This window comes from Acipenser ruthenus, chromosome 40 (assembly GCF_902713425.1).
Source record: "Acipenser ruthenus chromosome 40, fAciRut3.2 maternal haplotype, whole genome shotgun sequence".
Classification (NCBI taxonomy): domain Eukaryota; kingdom Metazoa; phylum Chordata; class Actinopteri; order Acipenseriformes; family Acipenseridae; genus Acipenser; species Acipenser ruthenus.
In genome coordinates, this window is record NC_081228.1 from 2,895,025 (window position 1) to 2,917,340 (window position 22,316).

Consider the following 22,316-nt stretch of genomic DNA (forward strand, 5'->3'; position numbering starts at 1 on the left):
CAGAGGAGCGATGCTCTATCTGCTGCATAACCGTCCCCTGTATGGTGTACGAGTCACTTAAAAGGCCAAGCTTCAGATGAGCTGTGAAGACCATCTGTTCTGTCGACATTGAAGAACCTGCAGGGTTTGATAGACGAAGGCAGGGCTTTTAACCTGCAGGGCTCGCTTGTCAAATATCAATATCACAGCAGACTGTTTGAATACATACATACATACACACATACACACATACACACATACATACATACATACCACAACCACGGACTCACTTCATATAACATACTGACTCCCTGATACTGATGCGACACAGTTATCTGAACTGTCTTTGTATCAGATGGCAGATGGAAATGACGTCACATTCGGATTAGCGACACAAGCTGAATTATTCTTTATTTAATGATATAGTATTAACCCGATAGTACAGGAGGCTGTGACCTCTTGTGGGGCAGGTATTAGATTGAGCCGTGCAGAGCCATATAGGATATCCTTTATAGATGCACCATTCAATAGAGAGCTAAGTCAATACAGGTGGTCAGATAGTTTATAGTGTCCTGGATAATAGAGGCCAGTGCTTGCAAGTAACAATTTCTAAATGATTCGTGCAGAAATGAAAAAAAAAAAGCGGAGAGCAGCCATGGATGACAGTAAGGGTTCTGCTGATCAAAGCGATTGATCCACAAACATCTGCTTTAGCTAATACTCCCTTCTTGTTTATGGACTACAATTAAGGTGCAACAATTCCACGGCAGGTACATAACATTTTGCATTGGGGGTGTCAACATGAGGAATAAGATAGACCTGCCCTCATTCAGCAAAGTGACGCAATGGTAGCTGATAAATTACTGGGGAGTGCTTAATCTGTGCTAGGGCTGACTGGCTAGCAACCAGGCATTGCTTAGTTATAAGTTACATATACAGTAGGGCCAGGATTGATATTTATTATAGATGTTTCTTCTGTCAAAAGTGTTCTATTCAAACATACCGTTTTTCACTGTGTAAATTACACAGCACATGATCCAAGTGACTATCTGGTGATGGAGCTGCTCAGCTGGAGCACTGCTGTTCAAGTACTCTTCAAAGATAGGGCTTGACTGAACATTACTACCATGTATTGTAGTTTAGGGAAATCGAGTCTTGTGAGTGTGGCACAGGACTGTTCGAAGAGTTTTATCAAGAGGTGGAGTGGAGAGCCGGCTCCTAGCGGAGACTGTTCGAAGAGTTTTATCAGGAGGTGGAGTGGAGAGCCGGCTCCTAGCGGAGACTGTTCTAAGAGTTTTATCAGGAGGTGGAGTGGAGAGCCGGCTCCTAGCGGAGACTGTTCTAAGAGTTTTTTCAGGAGGTGGAGTGGAGAGCCGGCTCCTAGCGGAGACTGTTCGAAGAGTTTTATCAGGAGGTGGAGTGGAGAGCCGGCTCCTAGCGGAGACTGTTCGAAGAGTTTTATCAGGAGGTGGAGTGGAGAGCCGGCTCCTAGCGGAGACTGTTCGAAGAGTTTTATCAGGAGGTGGAGTGGAGAGCCGGCTCCTAGCGGAGACTGTTCGAAGAGTTTTATCAGGAGGTGGAGTGGAGAGCCGGCTCCTAGCGGAGACTGTTCTAAGAGTTTTATCAGGAGGTGGAGTGGAGAGCCGCCTCCTAGCGGAGACTGTTCGAAGAGTTTTATCAGGAGGTGGAGTGGAGAGCCGGCTCCTAGCGGAGACTGTTCGAAGAGTTTTATCAGGAGGTGGAGTGGAGAGCCGGCTCCTAGCGGAGACTGTTCTAAGAGTTTTATCAGGAGGTGGAGTGGAGAGCCGGCTCCTAGCGGAGATTGTAATGGAAAGGAGAAGATTCTTGGAATAAGTGGAGGGTTTAAAGAGGCTTGATTTAAGCTTGTGGAACTAAAAGCAAGGAGTGGATTTTATTCATCATCAGATATAAGAGCACCACAGCTTGAGGTTGCGATGAATAGCCTTGTACCTATTTTGTATTTGTATTTCTACGTGTAAGTGATTGTGCCGGGGGATATAAGGAACACGGATTGTGACTGATGATCGTCAGGATCATTTACACTAGTCCTGAATCCCTGCAGATCTCCGCTAATCCTGCTTATTGAGGTTTGCATGTCTATGCATAAATCCGGCTGCAGACGTACATATTTCTCATTCTGGTATCCACTTGCACACTGCATTCCGGTATCCACTTGCACACTGCACTCCCCAGAGGTGTGCTGGGATTACTTGGAAATGCACAGGAATGTTGTGTATTGACTACAACACACTAGCAATGGCACTTCTTGCACTGTTTAAGACATTTAAAACTATGCCAGACTTCGGTCGTGGTGGGTGTCAGCATCTCCCTGCACAATAAAGACATTACTTCAGCTCCTGCAGTCTTCTTTACAACCTTCTTATTTTACGTACTGGCTCACGTGGAGCTGTGATTGTTTTCCTGTTTTGTTTCTGAGCTCAGTCGTCATCAGGAAAACGAATCCCTCTCAGGTGAACAGGTTGTGCCATTTAAATGGCGAGACGCATCAGTTCCTCTGGGTTGAAAGCTTGATTAGATCTGCCTGCTGTTTGCAGCCGACAGGCAGTCAAGCCTTCAATCACACTGACTGACGTGCATCACATGGCAGATGAGCTGTCACCAATATCCGAATGACTGATTAGCTTTATCTGCTGCTTTGACACCACCTCTTCTGTCACGCATGTAACAGTACAGCCAGGCTTCTGGGTTACTGTAAGGATCTAGAACTTTAAACAGCCAATCATGAGATCCTCAGCAGTGAGATGCAAATCACAGGATTAGAACCACGAACAGAAGCAGTCAAATCAATTCTGAAACATGGCAATGCCCAGGATAAAAGAAATATGATGCTTTACATATATATAGGTGTACTTCATCAGCATATATACTGTAAAATGAGGATGTGACACAACACTCTGCATTCTGAATACAGTTGTATAACTTGATCTACTATATGCTTTCCCCATGGTTAGACAGTATTATGCATGAATCATAGTTTACCCTGGTTTGTCATATTTGTTAATATGCTTTACCATACCTTGCTATTTTTTTATTATGCTTACCTATGCTTTGACTAGACTTTGCTTTATTACACTTTGCTGTGCTTTTCTAGGGGAAACTTGTCTGGTGTAAAGCTACTTGGCATGCTCACTTATTTGATTTCATTGTTTGTTACAGACTGAGATGCACTTCGGACCTGATTCGGTTCACTGTTAGCTGGGAAATGCATCTGGATCCCTTTAAACAGAAACAGAATAGAAATGGATCCAAGTCCAGATCTGTTAGTGGCTCGTCTTTTTATCAACGCAGTTCCCTGTTCGGTGCTCTTTATACCGTGCGTGATCAGAAATGCAAAAGGAAACTTAATGAATTCAATGACACTGACAGGGAATTTATGAGGATTCTGGGTAACACTTTGCATGAAGTGTCTCTAATGACTGTCTATCTTTTTGCATGATATAACCCTTACCCTAACATAATCCCAAAACACTCAGTAACTACTATGTAACTACACAGTAATCAGAGACACTTCATGTAAAGTGCTAACAGTGTCTTTTAGTATTTCCAAATGAGTGTTTCAGAGTTGTGGATGACTGCACATGATTAGCATAAGGATGCCAATGGGGTCACTACAGTACATCCTGCCTAGATTTCATCAAGACCTCCTTTCTCTATTGAAGAGGCACTGTCTGTTAGGTCCGATTTGCAGACAGGAGAACAGCTCCTAAGAAGCTGAGGAACACATCACTGATTACTGTTCCAGACTCACGGAGAAGGGGCAGGGAGGTGGGGGGTCTAATAGACGAAAAACTAAAAACAAGCCCTGATTTTTGCTATTCTGATTTGCTATCGATCGCACTGAAAATTCAATTTTCATTCAGTCAGAAACAACGAGAGCTGCACCAAGATCAAGGCACCACAAATCAATATTGGATTAAACCTGAACAAGTCAAGTATAAAAAAAAATAAATAAAAATGATACCACTGTTTTTGCGGGGGCTGCCAAGTGAAAGTGCCTGAGGGTATAATTGCTTTTAAGGAGCATGAGAGAAGGAGAAGAGGCTAAAAGAGGTAGAGGGAGAGACCAGAACCAACTGCTTCCTCCCCTACCACCTTACTCCCCTACCACCCTCCCGTCCTTAAAACCCCCATGTCCAACCTCTCACCCTATGCTCCCCCTTCTTCCCCACAGCCTTCCCAACTCCCACCCTATTCTACACCCTCACTCCACTCTATCGACCATCCACACCGCACTCCATTCCTGGGGCTGGATCTGTTACTGTCCCAGCAATAAGATCTGGCAGAGAGAGTATCACCAAACATTCAGGACAAACATTCACTGGTGTTAGAATTTCCTTAAATAACTGAAGAGCACACAAGAATAATGATTGCTTCCATGCCAATTGAGACACTGCCAATGCTGGGGTATCTAGAGGAGAGAAGCTTTGGGTGGGCTCTTAAAAACTATGACACTGTTTGTCTGAAGGAAAGAAGAACAGTTTAAAGCTGAGTTTCACAAGTACTGTGTGGCTTTCATTTCAATGATTAACTTCTGCAATATCTCCGGAAATCCACTTATTTATGAGGGCGCAGTTATTCTGACAAACCCAATCTGCCCTCGCGTTTAACACGTGTCACTACGGCACTATTTTTAGCAATGTGAAAATTACATTTTTCCTTCTCGTCTGGTCTGTGGCTGCTGCAAGTCCTGAGAATGAAAGAGTTCTCTCTTTTTCTCTCCCCCATCCTCGAAACTCCACTCCCGATTGCTCTCCTCGCCGGGGAGCGGGATATCACAATAATAAACATCATGCTGCTGCTATCGATCCCACAGCTGTCTGGGAAATGAAGTCTTAGACAAGCAATTTTATGAGTGGAATGAACAGGGCCAAGCCAGTAGTGTCCTGACTCCTGATTTTGCACAGTTTGAGCAGCTTCGCTTTGCCTCCACCTACCAAGTGCATTCTGTACATGATGCTGATCCCCAGAGTCATGAAGGGCTTGGAGAAGTCGATCACCTTCTCCCTCTCAGCGGTGATTGTCAGGCCTGCCACAGCCAGGTCTGCTTTCTGAAACAGGTAAAAGAAATAGAATGTACAGTTTATTTGGGGGGTGCAAAAGGCACAAGAGATCAACATATACAGTCGAACAATGCCAAGCACGCACCGAACATCAGCAATCCTGCTTTCATGTGTTATTTACAAAAACTAATTTCGAAGGTAAAATTCAAAACAAGAGCTGAATACAAAAACAGACACAATTCCTGGTTAAAGCGAACATGTCACAGCCACAGGCCTTCATCAGTGCGTCACAGAGAGAGACAACCCATACCTAGAGTATTAAATATATCACCACATTAAGTAATTAATCACACTGGAACCATAGTGTATAAATATAAGCATAAAAATTTATAAATGTGTCCTGTATTCTTCAGCTCGACAATAATAATTCAGGACCGAAAGGGCTACACAACTTTTTATCAATGGGTCTTCCATTGTATTCCCGTGACTTCTCATTTCACGTGGTTTGCTCTTCTAAGCAAATCGATTAATCCAGCATCTAAATAAAACAAACTGCAACATTAGAACAAGTGGCGATCAAAGCTGCCATATCATCGGGCCCCGTCTGCAGTGAAGAAGGGAATTGTATCTGTTCTCATGACGGTGCAGGTAAGCCGGGGTGCAACCCACATTATACACGTCTCACAGTTAAATGAAGGGAAACATTGTTACTGACCTGCTCTGGGCCACCTATTGGCCCATCTCAATACAACAGGAGAGCGGGCTGCAGTGCCACGAGAACAGAACCACAGGGAGCGTAGCGAGCTTCATCTTGTGCAGTGATGCAGAGCAGGTGGCTCAGCAGTTAGGGCAGGTGGCCACAGTTTAAAGTAACGTCTAACACAAAGATTTTCAAAAATCTTTTTTTTTTTTTTTTGCATACTGTAAAACAGGAAATTTAATTTTCCGTCCATGCACATATTTACGGCAACAAATCTTTGAGTATATAAAGTATACAGATACTGTATATAAATTCGTGGCATGAATTATGCTAATTTTGCTGCAGTTTTGTGATTTGCAATAAACGCGGAGTTAGTGAAAATGTCTTGATTTACAGTATTTCATTAGGATTCTGCAGTAAACACTAAAAACCAAATGCCTTGACCACAGTAAAACCAAGCAAAAAGTAAAGTGAAAGCATGCAAAATCAAAGACAAGCAAGGTAAAGTGCGGTAAAGTACGGTAAAGGCACAGTATAAGCGAGGAAAAACTCAGGAAACTGCAGCATTACGGAAAGTTAGGAAAGATAACCAGGACTCAAAAGCAAGTACATTTGAACTGTACCAACTTGACTAGGCTTGACTAAAAACAAAGACCGCACAAGCTGTAAAATAGGTGACGGCAATGGGGTTAACAATAATAATAATAAAACAATTATCCAGCTTCCAAAAAGCGGCAAACTTGAGAGACAGAAGTTATTCTACAATAGAAAAAGCAATCACTCCAACATGAACTAGCATTGTTTGAGTGCCGGTCCCTGAAGAGGCTTAAGAGCCCTCCAGCAGGGCGGTAGCGGTAGAGATTTACTTTATAATAGAAGTCAATTTCCCCCGGTACTTCCATTCCCAGTACATGGGTTTGTTGTGTTGTTGTTTTCCTTGACACGCGCTTATCAGTGGTATATAAACCAAGCAGTCCGCTGAGACAGGGCCTGTTCTGCTATGCCAAACAGGACTCCCCTCCACGGCTGGCAGTGTGCCTGACAGACTGTCAAACACGACTGCTGAAATACCATGAGAACACCTTCAGTTATACACTGCACGCGAAGGCGCCTTGCGGATAAACGTTTTAAATATTGTAGCGTGATTGTGGTGTAGTAACATGCTGGGAGGCAAGTTCTGTTTTGGGCTGGTCCCAGAGCAGCTAACCAGAACAAGACAGGAATTCCCCAATGCCCACGAACCTGCAGAGACAATTAGAATAATAGCAAACAAACAAAGAACACACACATGGCACCCACCCCTCACCCAATGGCAGAACGTCAATGTCACCCTAATCATACTCCAAGCAAAAACTCTTCAAAATACTGCTAAATCAACTCCTTTATTAGCAGCCTGTCCCTGGGGCAGCCAACCAATGTTATCCAATGTATTATTTATTTATTTATTTATTTGGCAGACGCCTTTATCCAAGGCGACAGGTGTTACAGCGCAGTACAGGGTTACAATGCAAGATTCATATAATGTGAATAAGTTAGGATTACATGTTTATATCTACAATGACATATTAGTAGTGCAATAGTGCAAGGATAGGGCATTAGCTGAGGGTCCAGAACGTGGTGCTGAGGTCAGGCAATTTCACTTGCCCATTAGAGGAGGCATCTACAGCAAATGGAAATGCTCGACAGAGAAGATTGAAGGACTTTCTTTTTTTTTGTGAGCTGCAACTACTTCTAAAGGCAAAGCCAAAGCCGAGTCTGAAATGCTAGTTTTTCAAGGGAGTCATCATTGGTTAGTTAGTATAAGAAGATAGCCTCTAGTTTCAGTGTGAGCCGCACACAAGAAGCCCTTCTGATGCACTGATTGAAAAGTGTCTTTTTTCCCCCATTGAATTTCTTCAGAAAGCCAAGCAGCTTTGGTAGCTTCGATGGGTGACTTGCGAGGAGATCTCAGATCCTCTGACCCCTCTTGAAGGCTGGACATCAGGATAAACACTAGAGCTGGATCTCAGTCCATCCGAATATCTTAACAAGAAAAACGCTGTGCCCGATTCTCCACCTTACGGGATGCCCAAGAACATAAACAACCCTTGTTCCTGTGGCCCTGTCTCTTTGCATTTAAATGACGAACTGGAACACAAGAGTTGATCGTCCTTGCGATTGTGAAAAGTACATATCGTGTTACAAAGCAATTTTGCAGTTTCACGTATTCCCACGCATCATTTTTTTTTGTATCTATCTGTGATTTACTAGTTCAATTCTCACCTGTGTTTAAACGTGTCTGCGTTCTGCTTTCACCATGCTCGGCTTCTTTTTATTGTGCGTTTATCATGGTATAAATCTTTTCAATTGGAGAGAAAGCCAGATGCATGAAGACTGTTACTAATTCCCTTCCCCATTCCCTGCCTGGAGGGTGGAAGCTGGATGAGAGGGGGATCCAAAGAAAACTGGTGGAAGGGAGACAAGAGCAGGAGTGCTCAGCCATCAGGAACTTAGCTTTTCAAGGTCGAGTGAAAGAACAGTCCTAACAGAAACAAATTGTCACAATAATAAGACAAGGCAATCCTTTTTATTTAATGGTTTTTTCCCTCTATTAGCTCAGTAAATTAAGACAGATAACACACTTTTATTTTATTTTTTTTAACCGTCTCTGCAAACACCTCCCCAAAGAGGCACTTTATAGAAAGGCTCAAACCGATTCCGACTATTTACAGAACCAAAAATGGATAGCGGTGAGCATGAAGTGGTGCTTTATCAAGCGTAACAGCTCTGTATGCTTGCTCTTTTAAATATATGTAAAGGGTTTTATATCACGGTTCACAAAGCATTTACTCCGGTGATAGGTTCACCTGCAGGACTGTGGAAATACCAAAGGGCTCACAAACAACAGACGAGGTTAATTACTGTAGTACCATAAAATAACCTCCTTTCTACAAACAGGAAAGCGTAGCAAAGCACAGAGCAGTAGGATTGCCATGTGAAAGCAGGGATCACATATTAACATGGCAATCACCATGGCTACTCATCTAAAGCATGTAAAGTGCATAGCAAAAACAGTGAGGTTTCTAGGGCTAGCTCATATATATGAAACTAGGTACACCAACAGGTGTATCTAGGATACGAAGGGTTAAAATATATACGCCAAGATCTGAATGTATCTAAGCCCAGCATGGACCACAGCGTGATCCTCAGAAACTGTTCTGAACAAATTTGACCGAATTGAAAAGGTCATTTAACTGACTTCCAAAGTGTTACACTAACCACGCGGGAGGCCACGCCACCAGGCTCCTGTTGTGCATCAGCGGCAAATTTAATTGCAGTTTATAAAGCCCAGCAGTGACAGAGAGGCAGGAGGCTCGCCGGTCGATATCTGATTCCAATGATTTATCATCCCCTTGCAACCAGCAACGTGCAGGTCAATCAATGGCTAATCTAAACCTTGTACTGACATGGGACCAAACCCAACTACAGGCCGACCAGTCACTGACACTTCTAAATAATATATACACCCGGACCCCGACGCAGGCCAGGCATCCTTCAATCCGCCTGTCCACGGCTCGACTAAATTATTCACATGTGCTGACTCAACTCTAAATCTATAGAACGCTATGGCAGCAACCTCAGCCTCAGATGCTGACCTAAGCTATATTGCTTTAGCAGTGCACCGCTTACAGCACTGTATCTGCTAAGCCTGGTCTCAGCTGGTTCTCCCCAAAGCCTCCAGTTGAATACTTTATAAAGGACTTTAATTAGGCACGCTTACTTTCATAGGTTTTATCAGTGCTGAGTGTTCCCAATTGACAGGGCTCCAAGGACGCATTGCCAGCTCTAAAGATGAACCTGATGGACTGGCTCCAGCAGTGGGTTCTTTGTATGGGACTTACGATCTTTAAGATTGCAGCACACAGCTCCCATTATTTAATAAGCTGGCACTCAGATCCCTGGCCCTTATTGACAGGAATGATTTGTAACTTCTGAATGTACTATAGTAGTAGGACTAAAAAAAAAAAAGAAAAACTCCTTATTTGCTCCTGCGCTGTCATTACCAGCACCTTAATAATAATGAGCACTAGTCTAAACACTCCATTCTCAGCTCTGCAGCGCTGTCATTACATTGTACCTTAATAATAATGAGCACTAGTCTAAACACTCCACTCTCAGCTCTCCAGCGCTGTCATTACCAGCACATTAATAATAATGAGCACTAGTCTAAACACTCCATTCTCAGCTCTGCAGCGCTGTCATTACCAGCACATTAATAATAATGAGCACTAGTCTAAACACTCCACTCTCAGCTCTCCAGCGCTGTCATCACCAGCACATTAATAATAATGAGCACTAGTCTAAACACTCCACTCTCAGCTCTCCAGCGCTGTCATCACCAGCACATTAATAATAATGAGCACTAGTCTGCACACTCCATTCTCAGCTCTCCAGCGCTGTCATCACCAGCACATTAATAATAATGAGCAGTGGTCTAGTCACACTTTCCCCTCCTTGCCCTGATTCATCAGGTTCTGCCACCAGTTAGTTTCTCTTGACTGCTTCCAATCCACAGGAAGAGGAAATGCAATCAGTGCCATCAGGAGCCACCAGTAGGTACGGAATACATTTCCCATGGATGACGCAGGTTTTATTTTGCAATGCTCCAGAAGAACACAGGGGAACCCAGGGACTTAAAATGTTCCTAATTTACACCCTAGGAATGTGTTCTCCCATTGTGCAATGAGAGACTCTAATTGAAATGAATTAGGAGTGTAACTGTGTGCAAATGTAGAACACAAGTGCTTTCGTCCCTTTGTAATGTGGTTAATTTGCAGTCCTGGACGTAGCTTTTAAAGGGACCCCCCACCCCTTGTAGAAAAGTACAATGTCGGCTGGTTTCACAGACTGTGATTTTTTTCCTTAGGTAAGACAGTCCAAATCCATGATACTGAGGGGCTGTGAAACGAGACAAGGTTGTTTAGCCAGATTTGATTTATTCCTGGACTACAGTACACAATGTCTGAAGCTGTTAACCCTATTAATAAATACATCCCACCCATCATTTAATGATTTTAAAAAGTGAACGATACCAGAAGATGATTAGCATGAAGATGAGTATCCAAGCATATCTTACTAACATCACTCTAAGAGAGTTCTGAAATAAAACCCACTGTCTGGATGACTTCATTGATTGTCCAGTACAGTGGACACCATGCAGCAAACTTGAGAAAGGGGAGCGGTCTGGTTGCTAGCGGGATGGCAGCGTACTGACCCGTGAGATGAGCTCCCCCACCATGCCGGTCCAGCTTCCGTTGGCCTCTGACACACCGTACACCCCGTCCCCCACCAGCTGGATCTTGTAGTTGAACTTGAGGATGTCTGCCAGCTCCTTCAGCATGTCTACGCAGAAGCCCTCGTACCTCTCGTTTCCCTCCAGCTCCTGGTGCTTGGGCCTCAGCATCACGTACGGGTTCTCCTGCAACAGAACTGGCATGCGTTTACACCCCCTCCATTCACAGACCACCGAGTGAAACCGGTGTGATCCACACCCACCAGGACCAGGGCGTGGAATTACTCAATGAAATTACAACCGAGAAACTAGGCATAGGGATAGGACTTTCCCGATCAAGGAACCTTAGAAAACTTTACCATGGTATTTTTGCACTGGAATTTTGCAGTTTTCCCCACATTTTCCCATGGTTATATGATGCATTTATCATAGTCATAGTCTACCATGGTTAGCCATGTTTTTTAATGTGCTTACCTCACTGGGCTTTACAGTGCTTACCTAAGCTAAACCATGCTTTTGCTATGCTTTCTCTCACTTTGCTAGTGTGTTACTATGGGAAACTTTTATAAGGGTAGAAGAGCACAGCACTCAAGACGGGTAACCAAGGGGGCAGTTCTAACATGTTTTTAAATAATCAAAGTGCAGATGATAGAAGTTTTACTGTACAGGTCAACAGTGCAGTGTCTACAGATCAGTAGAGGTGAAGTTGCATTGGAATAAATGCAGAGAGCAGCCTGCAGTTTAACTGCGCTATGACTGCAAATCAGAAGAGAGGAACGGAGGCTGTGCTGTGCACTCCGGTACACAGCATGCTTATCCCAACTTATCAATTCTTACACGTCTTGCTCTTGTGACGTTTTGGACAAACCGTTTTGATTGCGATTGAAAACAGCTGTGGCCAACAAAAAAAAAAAAAATGATAATCTGAAGACATGCTGTAATCTGACTCAATTAACTGGCCTGCCTCTCCTGCCATAAACCAAAACCCTCTGAAACACCAGACAGCTGGAGTTGATTAAATGTTAAGTGTAGTGCTGGGCTGTCTGTGTTTGGTTCTTGACTGACGAGTGGAAGAGACAGTGACTGGTTCTGTGCACATGTTTCTCTCTCTCTCTCTCTCTCTCTCTCTCTCTCTCTGTAGCTGCGAGTCACTCTGAAAGCTGTGCAGGGGGAAGCATTCCCTTCATGAGCTCACTGGGAGCTTGCTTGGTGATGACCACCTCTCCTACACAGAGCACTGGAAAGAATCTGCTGTCAGTCCAGATCTCAGTGTCACTCTGCAACCCCATGGTGGAGTTAGAGTATTGCAGAGATATCTCATTCCCATGTGCTCTTGATCAGTCAGCATATTTGCTTAGGGACATATATATATATATATATACAGTATATATATATATATATATATATATATATATATATATATATATATATATATATATATATATATATATATATATATATAAATACGCTGACTGATTAAGTCCAGGTTTAACAGGTGCAATTTGATAATGAGCTACTTCAGGGTCGGGATAGAGGGTTAATAAGTTCCATTAAACAATTTAGAACAGGGCTGGAACAAAGATCAACTTAAAATAGTATTTGGAGGAATTCATTTTTTTAATGAACTGTTTTTCTCTCTTAGACGAAACAGCGCTTTGAGACAAAAAAAAAAGAAACCTCTAAAACAAGGGTACCATGCACATACTCAATATGCAACCCGCTACAGTCATAATGGGACAACGCTCTAAACAAAACTTGCTTGCAACCCTCTTAGATGACAACCACTCACCTGCCTTGCCTATGCATGTTGTAGTTTCCTATGCATGAAATACAGCATCCTATGGCTGTGCAACATGAAACACACGAACCTGCATAACCTCAACTACACTGAAGCATAAGAAACTCCAGGAGCACATCTGCATGATGGCAATGCGCTCATCCCGGAGCTCTCCCACTGGCACAGTCTCGGATGGCAGAACAGTTTATAAGTGGGGAATAAAGACATCTTTGTCCAGGTCAAGTGAATTGGCTTTGCTATGCTACACACATACACTCTACTCGCTGCTTTTTGTAACCATGCCTTGGGGATTATGAAATACGTTTGCAACTTTGGGACGCTGCTGTGGATAAAAAAAAATAATTTTTCACTGCGTGAAAGCTGTGAAAGTTAGCAGGTGTCAGCATCCAGATTCCAAGGCTGCCCTTCCATCCTCCCATGTGTCTAAAGCGTAGACACCTATACTGTGCAGTACTTCTCATCCTGTTACTGTCTCTCCTAATCTACCAGTGGTGCAGGAGCTCATCATTCAGGGATTGTAAAAAAATACAATGCCTCTTTCATGTCATGAGGGGGAATGGCTTTGTTTGTTTGTTGGGAAGTATCTTGTCTTGCCTATTGCGTCTGCAGTCTGTATCTTATAATTGTTTTCTTAGGTTGTAGGAATGATTTAGTATTACTCAGGTGTAAAATTCTTAAAAATTTGAATTGAGTCATATAGGCTCCACAGCAGGTAGCATTCTAGATAACACTTTACATTGTGTCTCTAATTACTGTGTATTTACATAGTCATTACATAGTAAATACACATGTACCTACACATAATTACAATGTTATTATGCATAGTTACAATGTACTTAATGTGTACATTTTTTGCATGATATATGCAAGTACACAATTGTATCAGAAAAGGGTTAAGATTAGGATTAGGGTTAAGGTTAGGTATAGAGTTAGGGTTAAAGAGTAAAAATATAGCGTTATACGTCCCCAGGTTTTGCTACAACTATTTAAATAATGCACCTGTCATTTTTCTTTTCTTTACATCTATTTACACTTAAAACTCAAAATGAAAAGAGCTTTGAAACAGACTTTAAAGTTATAAGTGTAAAAAGTTTTCAGGATGTTAACAATGAAAAGAAAAATCACAGGTACGTTATTTTAACAGTTGTAACAACACGTGGGGACGTGCAACGCTATATTTTTTGGAACCCCGCTACTTACTCTTTAAGATTAGGGTTATAGTGTGCAAAAAGATTTACACATTAAGTACATTGTAACTATGCATAATAACATAGTAATTATATGTAAGTACACATGTATTTACTAAGTATCTGCTATGCAAACATACAGTAATCAGGGACACTAAATGAAAAGTGTTGCCACATTCTATTTAGCTTGGCAGCAAAAAGTTTAGACTAGCCCCTTTTTTTCTCCTGGCAGCATCCTACAATTGATTAAGGAAGGTTAGAAAAAAGCGCTTGAGCCCCTGGCGTAATTGAGGCTGGTTCCAGTTCCCAGCTCGTCATTCTTCATGCGAGACAGTGTTACAGAGACTGGCCCTGGAATTGCTGCAGTTTGTATCTTTTGAAAAAGACATCCGTCTCCCCCAGCGACTGTACTTCTTCAATGCCATTGCTTTAGCAGCAACCCGTGAGACACCGAGCTGCTCACAGCTATAGCAACACCTCCTGAGCCATTTCAAAAGACAGAGAGAGAGAGAGAGGTTTAAAAAGCACAGCACCGAATGCATGGCAACTAAAGTTCAAATGTTTTTTCTTATCCTCTGGGGTTGGCAAAAAGTGAGTATATGATGTCTTATCCCATGTAAATAAGGAGCAGAGAATGGGTAGTATGGGCTTGTTTAGTATATTCATTTTTGTTTCAGTGCCTTCTGTGTGCTGCAAAACAATTATAATAATCAGAATCTTCAAATGTGTTTTTCGCATTAAATAAAAAGGGCTACTCCAGTCCAGGTCTTTGTTCCAACCATGTCCTTAATTGTTTAATTCAGGGGTGGACAGGGTGGGCTCGTCCACTCCTGGTCTTTGCCCCAACCCTGTTCTAAATTGTTCTATTGAATCAATTAAGCCTCCATCCAGACCCTGAAGTAGTTCATGATCTCATTTTAAACCTGGCGTGGAATGGCCCTCCAGGGCCGCGATCGGACACCCCTGGTTTAATAGAAGCAGTTTGATTGAAAAGCTGTTCATCGTTTCATTCTAGGTGTTAAACCTGGGGCAGACTGGCTCTCAGGTCTGGAGTTGCCCTGCCTGTGTGCTTGTGGTGTGTTTTGCATATGGGAAGGATCCATGTAAGAAGCCCAACTCACTAGAATGGTGGTGATGATGAGGGTGGTGTTGAACAAGGTGTCCGAGACGTTGAGGGTGTGCAGCTTCTTCTCCATGGTCAGACCCTCTTCTGAATGCCACTGTCCGATCTGCAAGGGAACAGCAAGGGGAAAGAAAGAGCTGACAAAGAGCTACTGGACACAGGCTGCCTTGACATGAAGACATGGAGCCAGCATAACTATGACACTACTAAACTGGCTCCAGGAGAGTTCACACTGGTTCAACCGCCAGTGAATTGAATTGGACACTATGTGGGGTAGTAACAACTCCATAAAGACTATGTAACACTACAATTACAGTGTGTGCACAGATCCTTCAGAATCCCATTGGAAACTGGAGCTGCAGAAGGAGAATCAGAAATCATACCAAAGAAAAACAGACCAGCAGAGCGGTATCTCGGATAACAACTGCACTGCCGTAGAGAAAACTTGTACACAACAAGTTGAAAAAAGATTTATGGATTTATTTTATTAGCTTAAACCACGGGAAGGAACCGAACCAGAGTGTATGTCTTCTATCTTGTGGTTCTTGTGGTTTGAAAGTTACCAATAATTTCATTTAACGAATTGCTAGCTGCTGGGCCCTCGTTTAGTCACATCAAACATAATGGCGTAATTTAGTTAATTACATTCCAAGTCTAGGAACTGTGCATTTTCATTCATTACCATTAATGCAACTTGGTTGGCCCCATTCCAAAACACATACAAACCCCCTTTCTTTCAAATAAAATATTTATAAAGTGGTTTGTAATTTGTATTGCACTTCATCGTCTGGCTAATTTGAATCGGTTGTTGACGGCATTGCTCAGTTAGAGTGGGTGCATTTGTTTTGTTGCTCCCTTTCTAGAACACATCTATATCTTGGTAACAATTCGTAAATAAGCATCCCATAATGATACGCAGTTGCCGCGGAGCAATCACAGGCATGAATCAAACACGCTGCTCCACTATGTTCCCTAATGTGTCAATTTAATACATTGTTTCTCCAGGTACACACGCTAATTTCAATGAAAACATAATTAACTCAGATGTTTTGCTGCCTTTGTTTCGGTGGAAGGGAGGGCAGCTCAGCTGAATCAGGCTAATGCTATAGCATTTAGGTAACTGACAGCCCAGTTTGCAAAACTGGCATTTTAAAATGCCAGTTATGATGAAGATTTTTTTTTTCTTCTTCTTCCAAGCAAACTTCACAGCACAGACAATACAAATGTGCATTAAAAGGTAAATTCTGGCAATCACAGCCAAGATAATTTTTTTTTAATTAACATTTTAATGAAATTGTTGGACATAATTAAAAAAAAAATAATAATTTAAACTCTTAGGCTCAATGGTGCTTTGAAAACTGAGAGCAAACTTTTAACTCTCTCTAAAACTTTTGGGGTTTTGGGGTTTCAAGTTCCCCATTGAACAGAGTGCATCTACAGTAATTCACAAATTCACTTGACTCAAGGTTAAGGTCATGCTGATAGTAAACTGTACTATGCTTTATGATGTACTGGTCCTTCACTATTTAAACACCCTTGCTATTCCCAGACTCTTGTGTCTGACAGCGATACAATGAGTGAGTGTGGTATTATTCATATATTACAATCCTGTAGTCAACAAACAGACATACGTTTCTTACCCATGAGCCTAGGGAACATCACAAGTGAACAGCAGTGACAAGTGAACAAAACTCTTAAAAACATCCCCCCACTACCCACCCATGGTAGCCCCTCCACCCATCCATGGTAGCGCATCCACCCTGAAACCCCTAACCCTCCAGAAACACTGCAGCACAGGGACTCACTCGTTATCCTCTGCCCCTTGGCCTTGAGCATACCAGCGCTCTCCCGAATGGCCTGATGTGAATCTACCTCCCCACCCAGCCCTCACAACACCTACAGTATAAAATTAGCCCTGCGCTTATACGGTACTCTTGTGAGGTGAAGACGCCTTTGAGTGCTTTCCTTTTTTCATCTTAAAGGCCAAGCCTCACAGAAAGTGTTTCCTAACGAGCCTCAGCAGAGCACTGTTCCCTTAAAGACAAAACCCTTCTTTTCAGCTAAAGGTTAGCGAACACGCTTGGATGATCTGCACAATACATCCATACACGCTGCAGCAGAAATGCGTTAGTGACTAATACATTCATCAAACTATAGTGTGGAAGGCAGGGATTCCATATATTGGTTGTGTGTGTGTGCGTGCGTGCGTGCGTGCGTGTGTGTCGTTGTGTTTGCTACTCGCTTAGGTAATGCCGCTAGGTATTCTGTTATTTTTCATGTTTTGACATAATGTCCCAGAAAGACAGTCATGGTGTGCTGATTCCAGCCAGTAAAAGCTACCCTGTTATAAAAGTTTCCCATAGTAAAATCATAGAAAAGTGTAATGGTAAAAGTGTCAAAGTATTGTGAAAGCACGGTAAAGCATATGTAAGCATGGTAAAACGTTTATAAAAACATGGCAAACTATGGTAAATGCATAGCATTACTACAGAGCATGGGAAAACTGCAAATTTACTGTGGTACATTTTTAAAGAGACCCCCTATTAGATACTTCACCCGTGGACCCTGCAGACACTCATCTTGAGAAAAGAAAGTACCGCGCTTGAGTTTTATGAAGTTGTAATAATAGCTTAGCAGCCAGATGAGTTTGAGGACAAACACTTTCCTCAAGGTAATCTGTCCAAAATGAAGCTTTACTCCCTTTTTTTCTCCTTCCTTCTTTGCCCTTCCTCCCACTCTTTTGCCCTCATCCCTCTGGCTGACACCCACTCTCTCACTCTCTCTCTCTCTCTCTCTCTCTCTCTCTCTCTCTCTCTCTCTCTCTCTCTCTCTCTAACGCTCTCAATCAAAGCCAGTGCTGCTCTGAGCAGTGGGAAGAAGGCCGGCTCACAGGATGATTCTCTGCAGAGGCTGTTTTTCCTGGCTGTCTTCTCAAAGCACTAGCGACTGTGTGTGCGTGTCTAGCTGCAGCAAACCCGGAGAGTCCTCAAGGAGGGTTAAGCTGTTAGCTGGTAAAGAAGCTCAGGAAGCTACACAAGCTTAATGCAACCCTCTCTGCAATTCTAACACAGCACCTTGCTCTGTGGAAGCTGCATAGTCTTTTAGGGTTGGATGGGTGAGGGTTCAAATAAACTCAATACTGAATGCTCAGCATAATCAAGCTACCATGCATGAAGTAACTCGTGCATGTTAGGGCAAGGAAAAATTATTAAAAACTATCAACAGCTCTGGCCAAAAGTTTTGCATCACCCTCTAGAATGAGCTAATTTTGCTTCACAAAGTCGAATGAGACCTGCTGAATAATGTTACGTTAACACATTAAATCACATACCGCTTTGTAGTTTTCCATATACTTAACGAATAACTGACAAAAACTGAAAAATGTGACATTTCAAAATCTAACATGAAATACTGTACAACTATTATGGCTTCCGATAGACTTTGTCCATAATTTCTTTGATAACATGATGTTAAATGAAAGTCTAAATTAAGTATATATATATATGGTGTCTCAATCCCATAATTCTAGGTCATGTGGCCATAGCTGTATAATACACCTAAAGCACACATATAACATATTAATGCAAACATTATAAAAATCTAAGGGAAGCAAACTAAACAATGCTTGTGCAGGTAAACAGAGCAGGGAATGCGTGCCCCTGATCTCCAGTGCTGCTGCACACACGCATTGCAAGTTCATCACTCACGTAGACCTTTTGCTATGATGTTTTAGCACTCCTTATTAAATCATTTAGGAATCCGAAGGAGAGGAATTAAATGTCATAAAAAAGGTCAAAGCGTTTATTTATGACAATGCCTGACATTTCAGTACATTCGAAGCGTTAATTGCATAATTTAATATACTTCAGTGAAAGACCTTTTGCTGCTACACAGTAATTGCTGGAGTCGTTTATTTTTAAGAACCTTCTGTTATTGTCTGTTTGAAACTGCAAGGCTTTGCTGAAGGCGATCAAGAGCTTTTGGGACAGTGCAGAAGCCAGTTTGAGGCACTGGACAAGTATTTAATATTACAATAGTGCCCCAAAAAAAGATAACCTGGAACATGTCATGCCTGACCGAAACTCAGATCCTTACAAAATGGAAAGAAAAAAAGACTGAAATGATCCATAACATTGCAGTGCTTCTTTTATCTTGTACATGCCTCGCAAAACAGACAACAAAGGAAAAAAACATGAGCCGTGTAGTACAGTCGCTTTATAGAGCCATAAAGAACTCTGAAAGAGAATGCCTTTTTGGTTGAGTGCATACAGGCAGGCAAGGTGTTTTGGTTCCTAAAACATCTCATAAATTATTCTACATTCATATCTGCTTTGTAGAACTTGGGTTTGGGCCCCTTCGTCTTTAAACACCACCTGTCTTCATACTGCAAAGCGAGCTAAGATTCAAACTGGTTTAATCCCAGCACCTCAAACCGCAGCATGGTTTAATGGGTCAATCCTTGCACCTCAGTTTGTTATTGGCTGCACCTCATACCTTTCGAAGCAGAACAGCTTAGACAGCCTTCCAGATTAATTGCATCTTCTTAGTCTGTCAGTTGATCTAAAATAACAGGTTAGGAGATGCAGACTGTTCTGTATTCTTACCCTGTTTGCTGCACGTCTTAATCATGGCATTAAATGAAAAACCTGCAAAGCTTTAGACTATCCACTTTAGCTGTGACGCCTTCCACAATCAGGCAGCACAGAGGCACTCTCAATGCAGGTAGCATCTCATCACTCATTTAAAGGCGACACACGAGGCACCTTGCTGTTTCTCAAGCAGCACTGAAATCAAGCGTTAAGACCACCAGCCAGGTAAGGCATAATCTTACTCAGTCACTAACAACTGAACCTTTGGTGAACCTAACTTTACAGTAAGTGCTTATGGGGATTGTTAAAGATGACGAGGTGTCTCTGTCATTCCCCTTTAGACTGAATACCTTCTCAAGTCATTCAGAATCTGAAAAGTGAACCTCCTCAAACCATGCCTTTTTCTTCAGCACAAAGTTTTGAAGCAGAAGGGACACTGGTTCTTATGTTGGCCTGCTTGTCCTCAATCTTTGGTGCGGCAGTACCATACTGGTACCCGTGTGCTGTTGTACCAGGAACCAGAACACTGTGCTTGTTCCATAGTGCTTCCATTGCCCGTGGCCTGCAAATAATTAGGCTAATACACTAGTATTATAATGGCATCCCACAGGACTTTTCAAACTTTTCTGTAAAGGTAATGACTTCCTTTTCAAAGCGTGACCTTTTTAAATTACTCTGCAGAGTCCATCTGACAAGCAGTCATCTGCAGCCACTGCATGCCAATGGGATTGGTTCAGGGATCAATGAGGATAGATCTGTTGAGGTGTCCTCCATGGAACAGTAAACCTGCTGCTGACAAGCAGAGCGACAAGGCAGCCTCATAAACAGGCTTTTCCAAAGCCCCGGGCAAAAATCAGGACAGTACATCTGTAAAGCTTGGCAAGGGTGCATGCACTTTCTTCAATTAATTAAAACTGCGCGGTTTGATGCAGATCTTTAACCTTGTGAAACATTCTGCCAAAATGAAAAGGAAATATTGATCTAAATAAAATCAGTGTTTTGTTTTGGATGTCCCTCTCTGCTTAAATAGAATATAACACATTAATACAGAGCAAAAAATGCCCTTAATTTAAAATACACTCAAAAGATGCATTCATGGTTTCCGCGTGCTATGAAAAATAACAGCATCACTTGGAATGAAGCAGTAACAGTAAGAAATGATTACAGTATACCTTGGTATAAGCATTGCATGTTTGAGCAGAATGTTCCTTATACAGTCAGCCACCTATGCAGCCCGCTTTTTTCAATAGGTACGTAATGTTTTCCTATTCTAATCATGCATGACCATTAAACGCTCATTCATAGTTGTAAGACAATTGTTTCAATGCCACACTAAAGATGTTTCTTTTGAATACTAATGATTTAATGTCAGCATTTTGCTGTGATCGATGTCATTTTTTAAATTCTGCATTAATTAATGAAACTGTCCATTGCCTGTTTCGTTTGTGGCAGGCCCGTTGAAATGACTTAGGTTTCATTTCTGTCAACCCCTGTCCTGTTAACACCAGACCCAGAAAGTCAATGAACTGTCTTACCTCCAAGATCGTCCCATGAGTTCACTGTAATGTGTCTTGATTTGGCACATTCTGAGTGTCCACAATATTAACATTGCTTGAGCCTACCTCTCTCGTTCCCTTGGGTTGAGTGTTGTCAAGCAGTTTATAAAATCTCAGCTGTAGACCCAAGAACACTTGAACGTGCTCTAGGGAGATCAGAGGCAGAAGAAAAATGAAAGCTATAGAATACAAACAACTTTACTTCTTACCTTTATACAGTCATTTCCATGTACTGAAGCCTCTACAAAAAGCAAGCCCATGAACAGAGCGCTCTCCAGATGTGCAAAGAAACCACCTGGGAGAGATCTCCACGACAAGTCGACATTACTCTCTCACCTGAACGCGTTACACAGCCGTCTGTCTCACTCCGCAGTCACTGTTCTGACAAAGACACGCTGCAATCTCCCCTGCTCTGCACAGTAAAGACATTTGTACAAACATAACACCTTCACCCAGAGACAGCTTTGCAGGTTTCTAGGAGCATTTACTCAGCGAGCATCCCGTCATAACGCATTCATTCACTCATTAATGTCAGGGCGGAACTCCATAGCTCTGTGCAACGACAAAAAAACAACTGGTGCTGCTGCAGTCATGCCCTGTCCATTGGGGTTCTATAGGATGTGACACCAGGGCAGGCGAGGTCAACACAGAGCCTGGGGTTCAGAGTCTCCTGCTAAGCTGACAGTGCAGAGCTTGCAGCTCAGTAAATTTACTGAAAGAACACGGCTGCTGCCTGGGACCTGGCAGCTCTTGTAATGGGATGATTTCATTTCCCACCTTTAAAAACCAAACAAGCCTGTGCTCAGTACTGCTAGAGAGGTTGTTACCCATGACATGGCAGGCAGGCAGGGAGAGAGGCAGGGAGGCAGGGAGGCAGGCAGGGAAGCAGTGCGGATGTAAGCTGTTACCACCGGCAACCACAATGCCAGAAAATATTTACGAGATGCAAAATCTTTTTAACTGGTGTGCCTGGCCAGAAGAATCCTTAAAACAAACCAATAATGTACATGCAGAGTAGTACCAGATACAAAAATGCAGTTTGTGATCAAATACTGTTATATTTGCTTCTG

General features: G+C 42.5%; 1 protein-coding gene across 3 annotated transcripts in view; it reads right to left on the reverse strand.

The window, feature by feature from the left end:
- The window catches only part of LOC117962903 (glutamate receptor ionotropic, kainate 4-like), a 156,663-nt gene that overhangs the window by 10,236 nt on the left and 124,111 nt on the right, over positions 1–22,316 (reverse strand). For all 3 annotated transcript variants that reach the window (XM_059010081.1, XM_059010080.1, XM_059010082.1), the window contains 3 exons: positions 15,100–15,207; positions 10,976–11,179; positions 4,956–5,069 (listed from right to left, as the gene is read on the reverse strand). In XM_059010081.1, the coding sequence (XP_058866064.1) occupies positions 4,956–5,069; positions 10,976–11,179; positions 15,100–15,207 (426 nt within the window). The remainder of the gene's footprint in view (positions 1–4,955; positions 5,070–10,975; positions 11,180–15,099; positions 15,208–22,316) is intronic.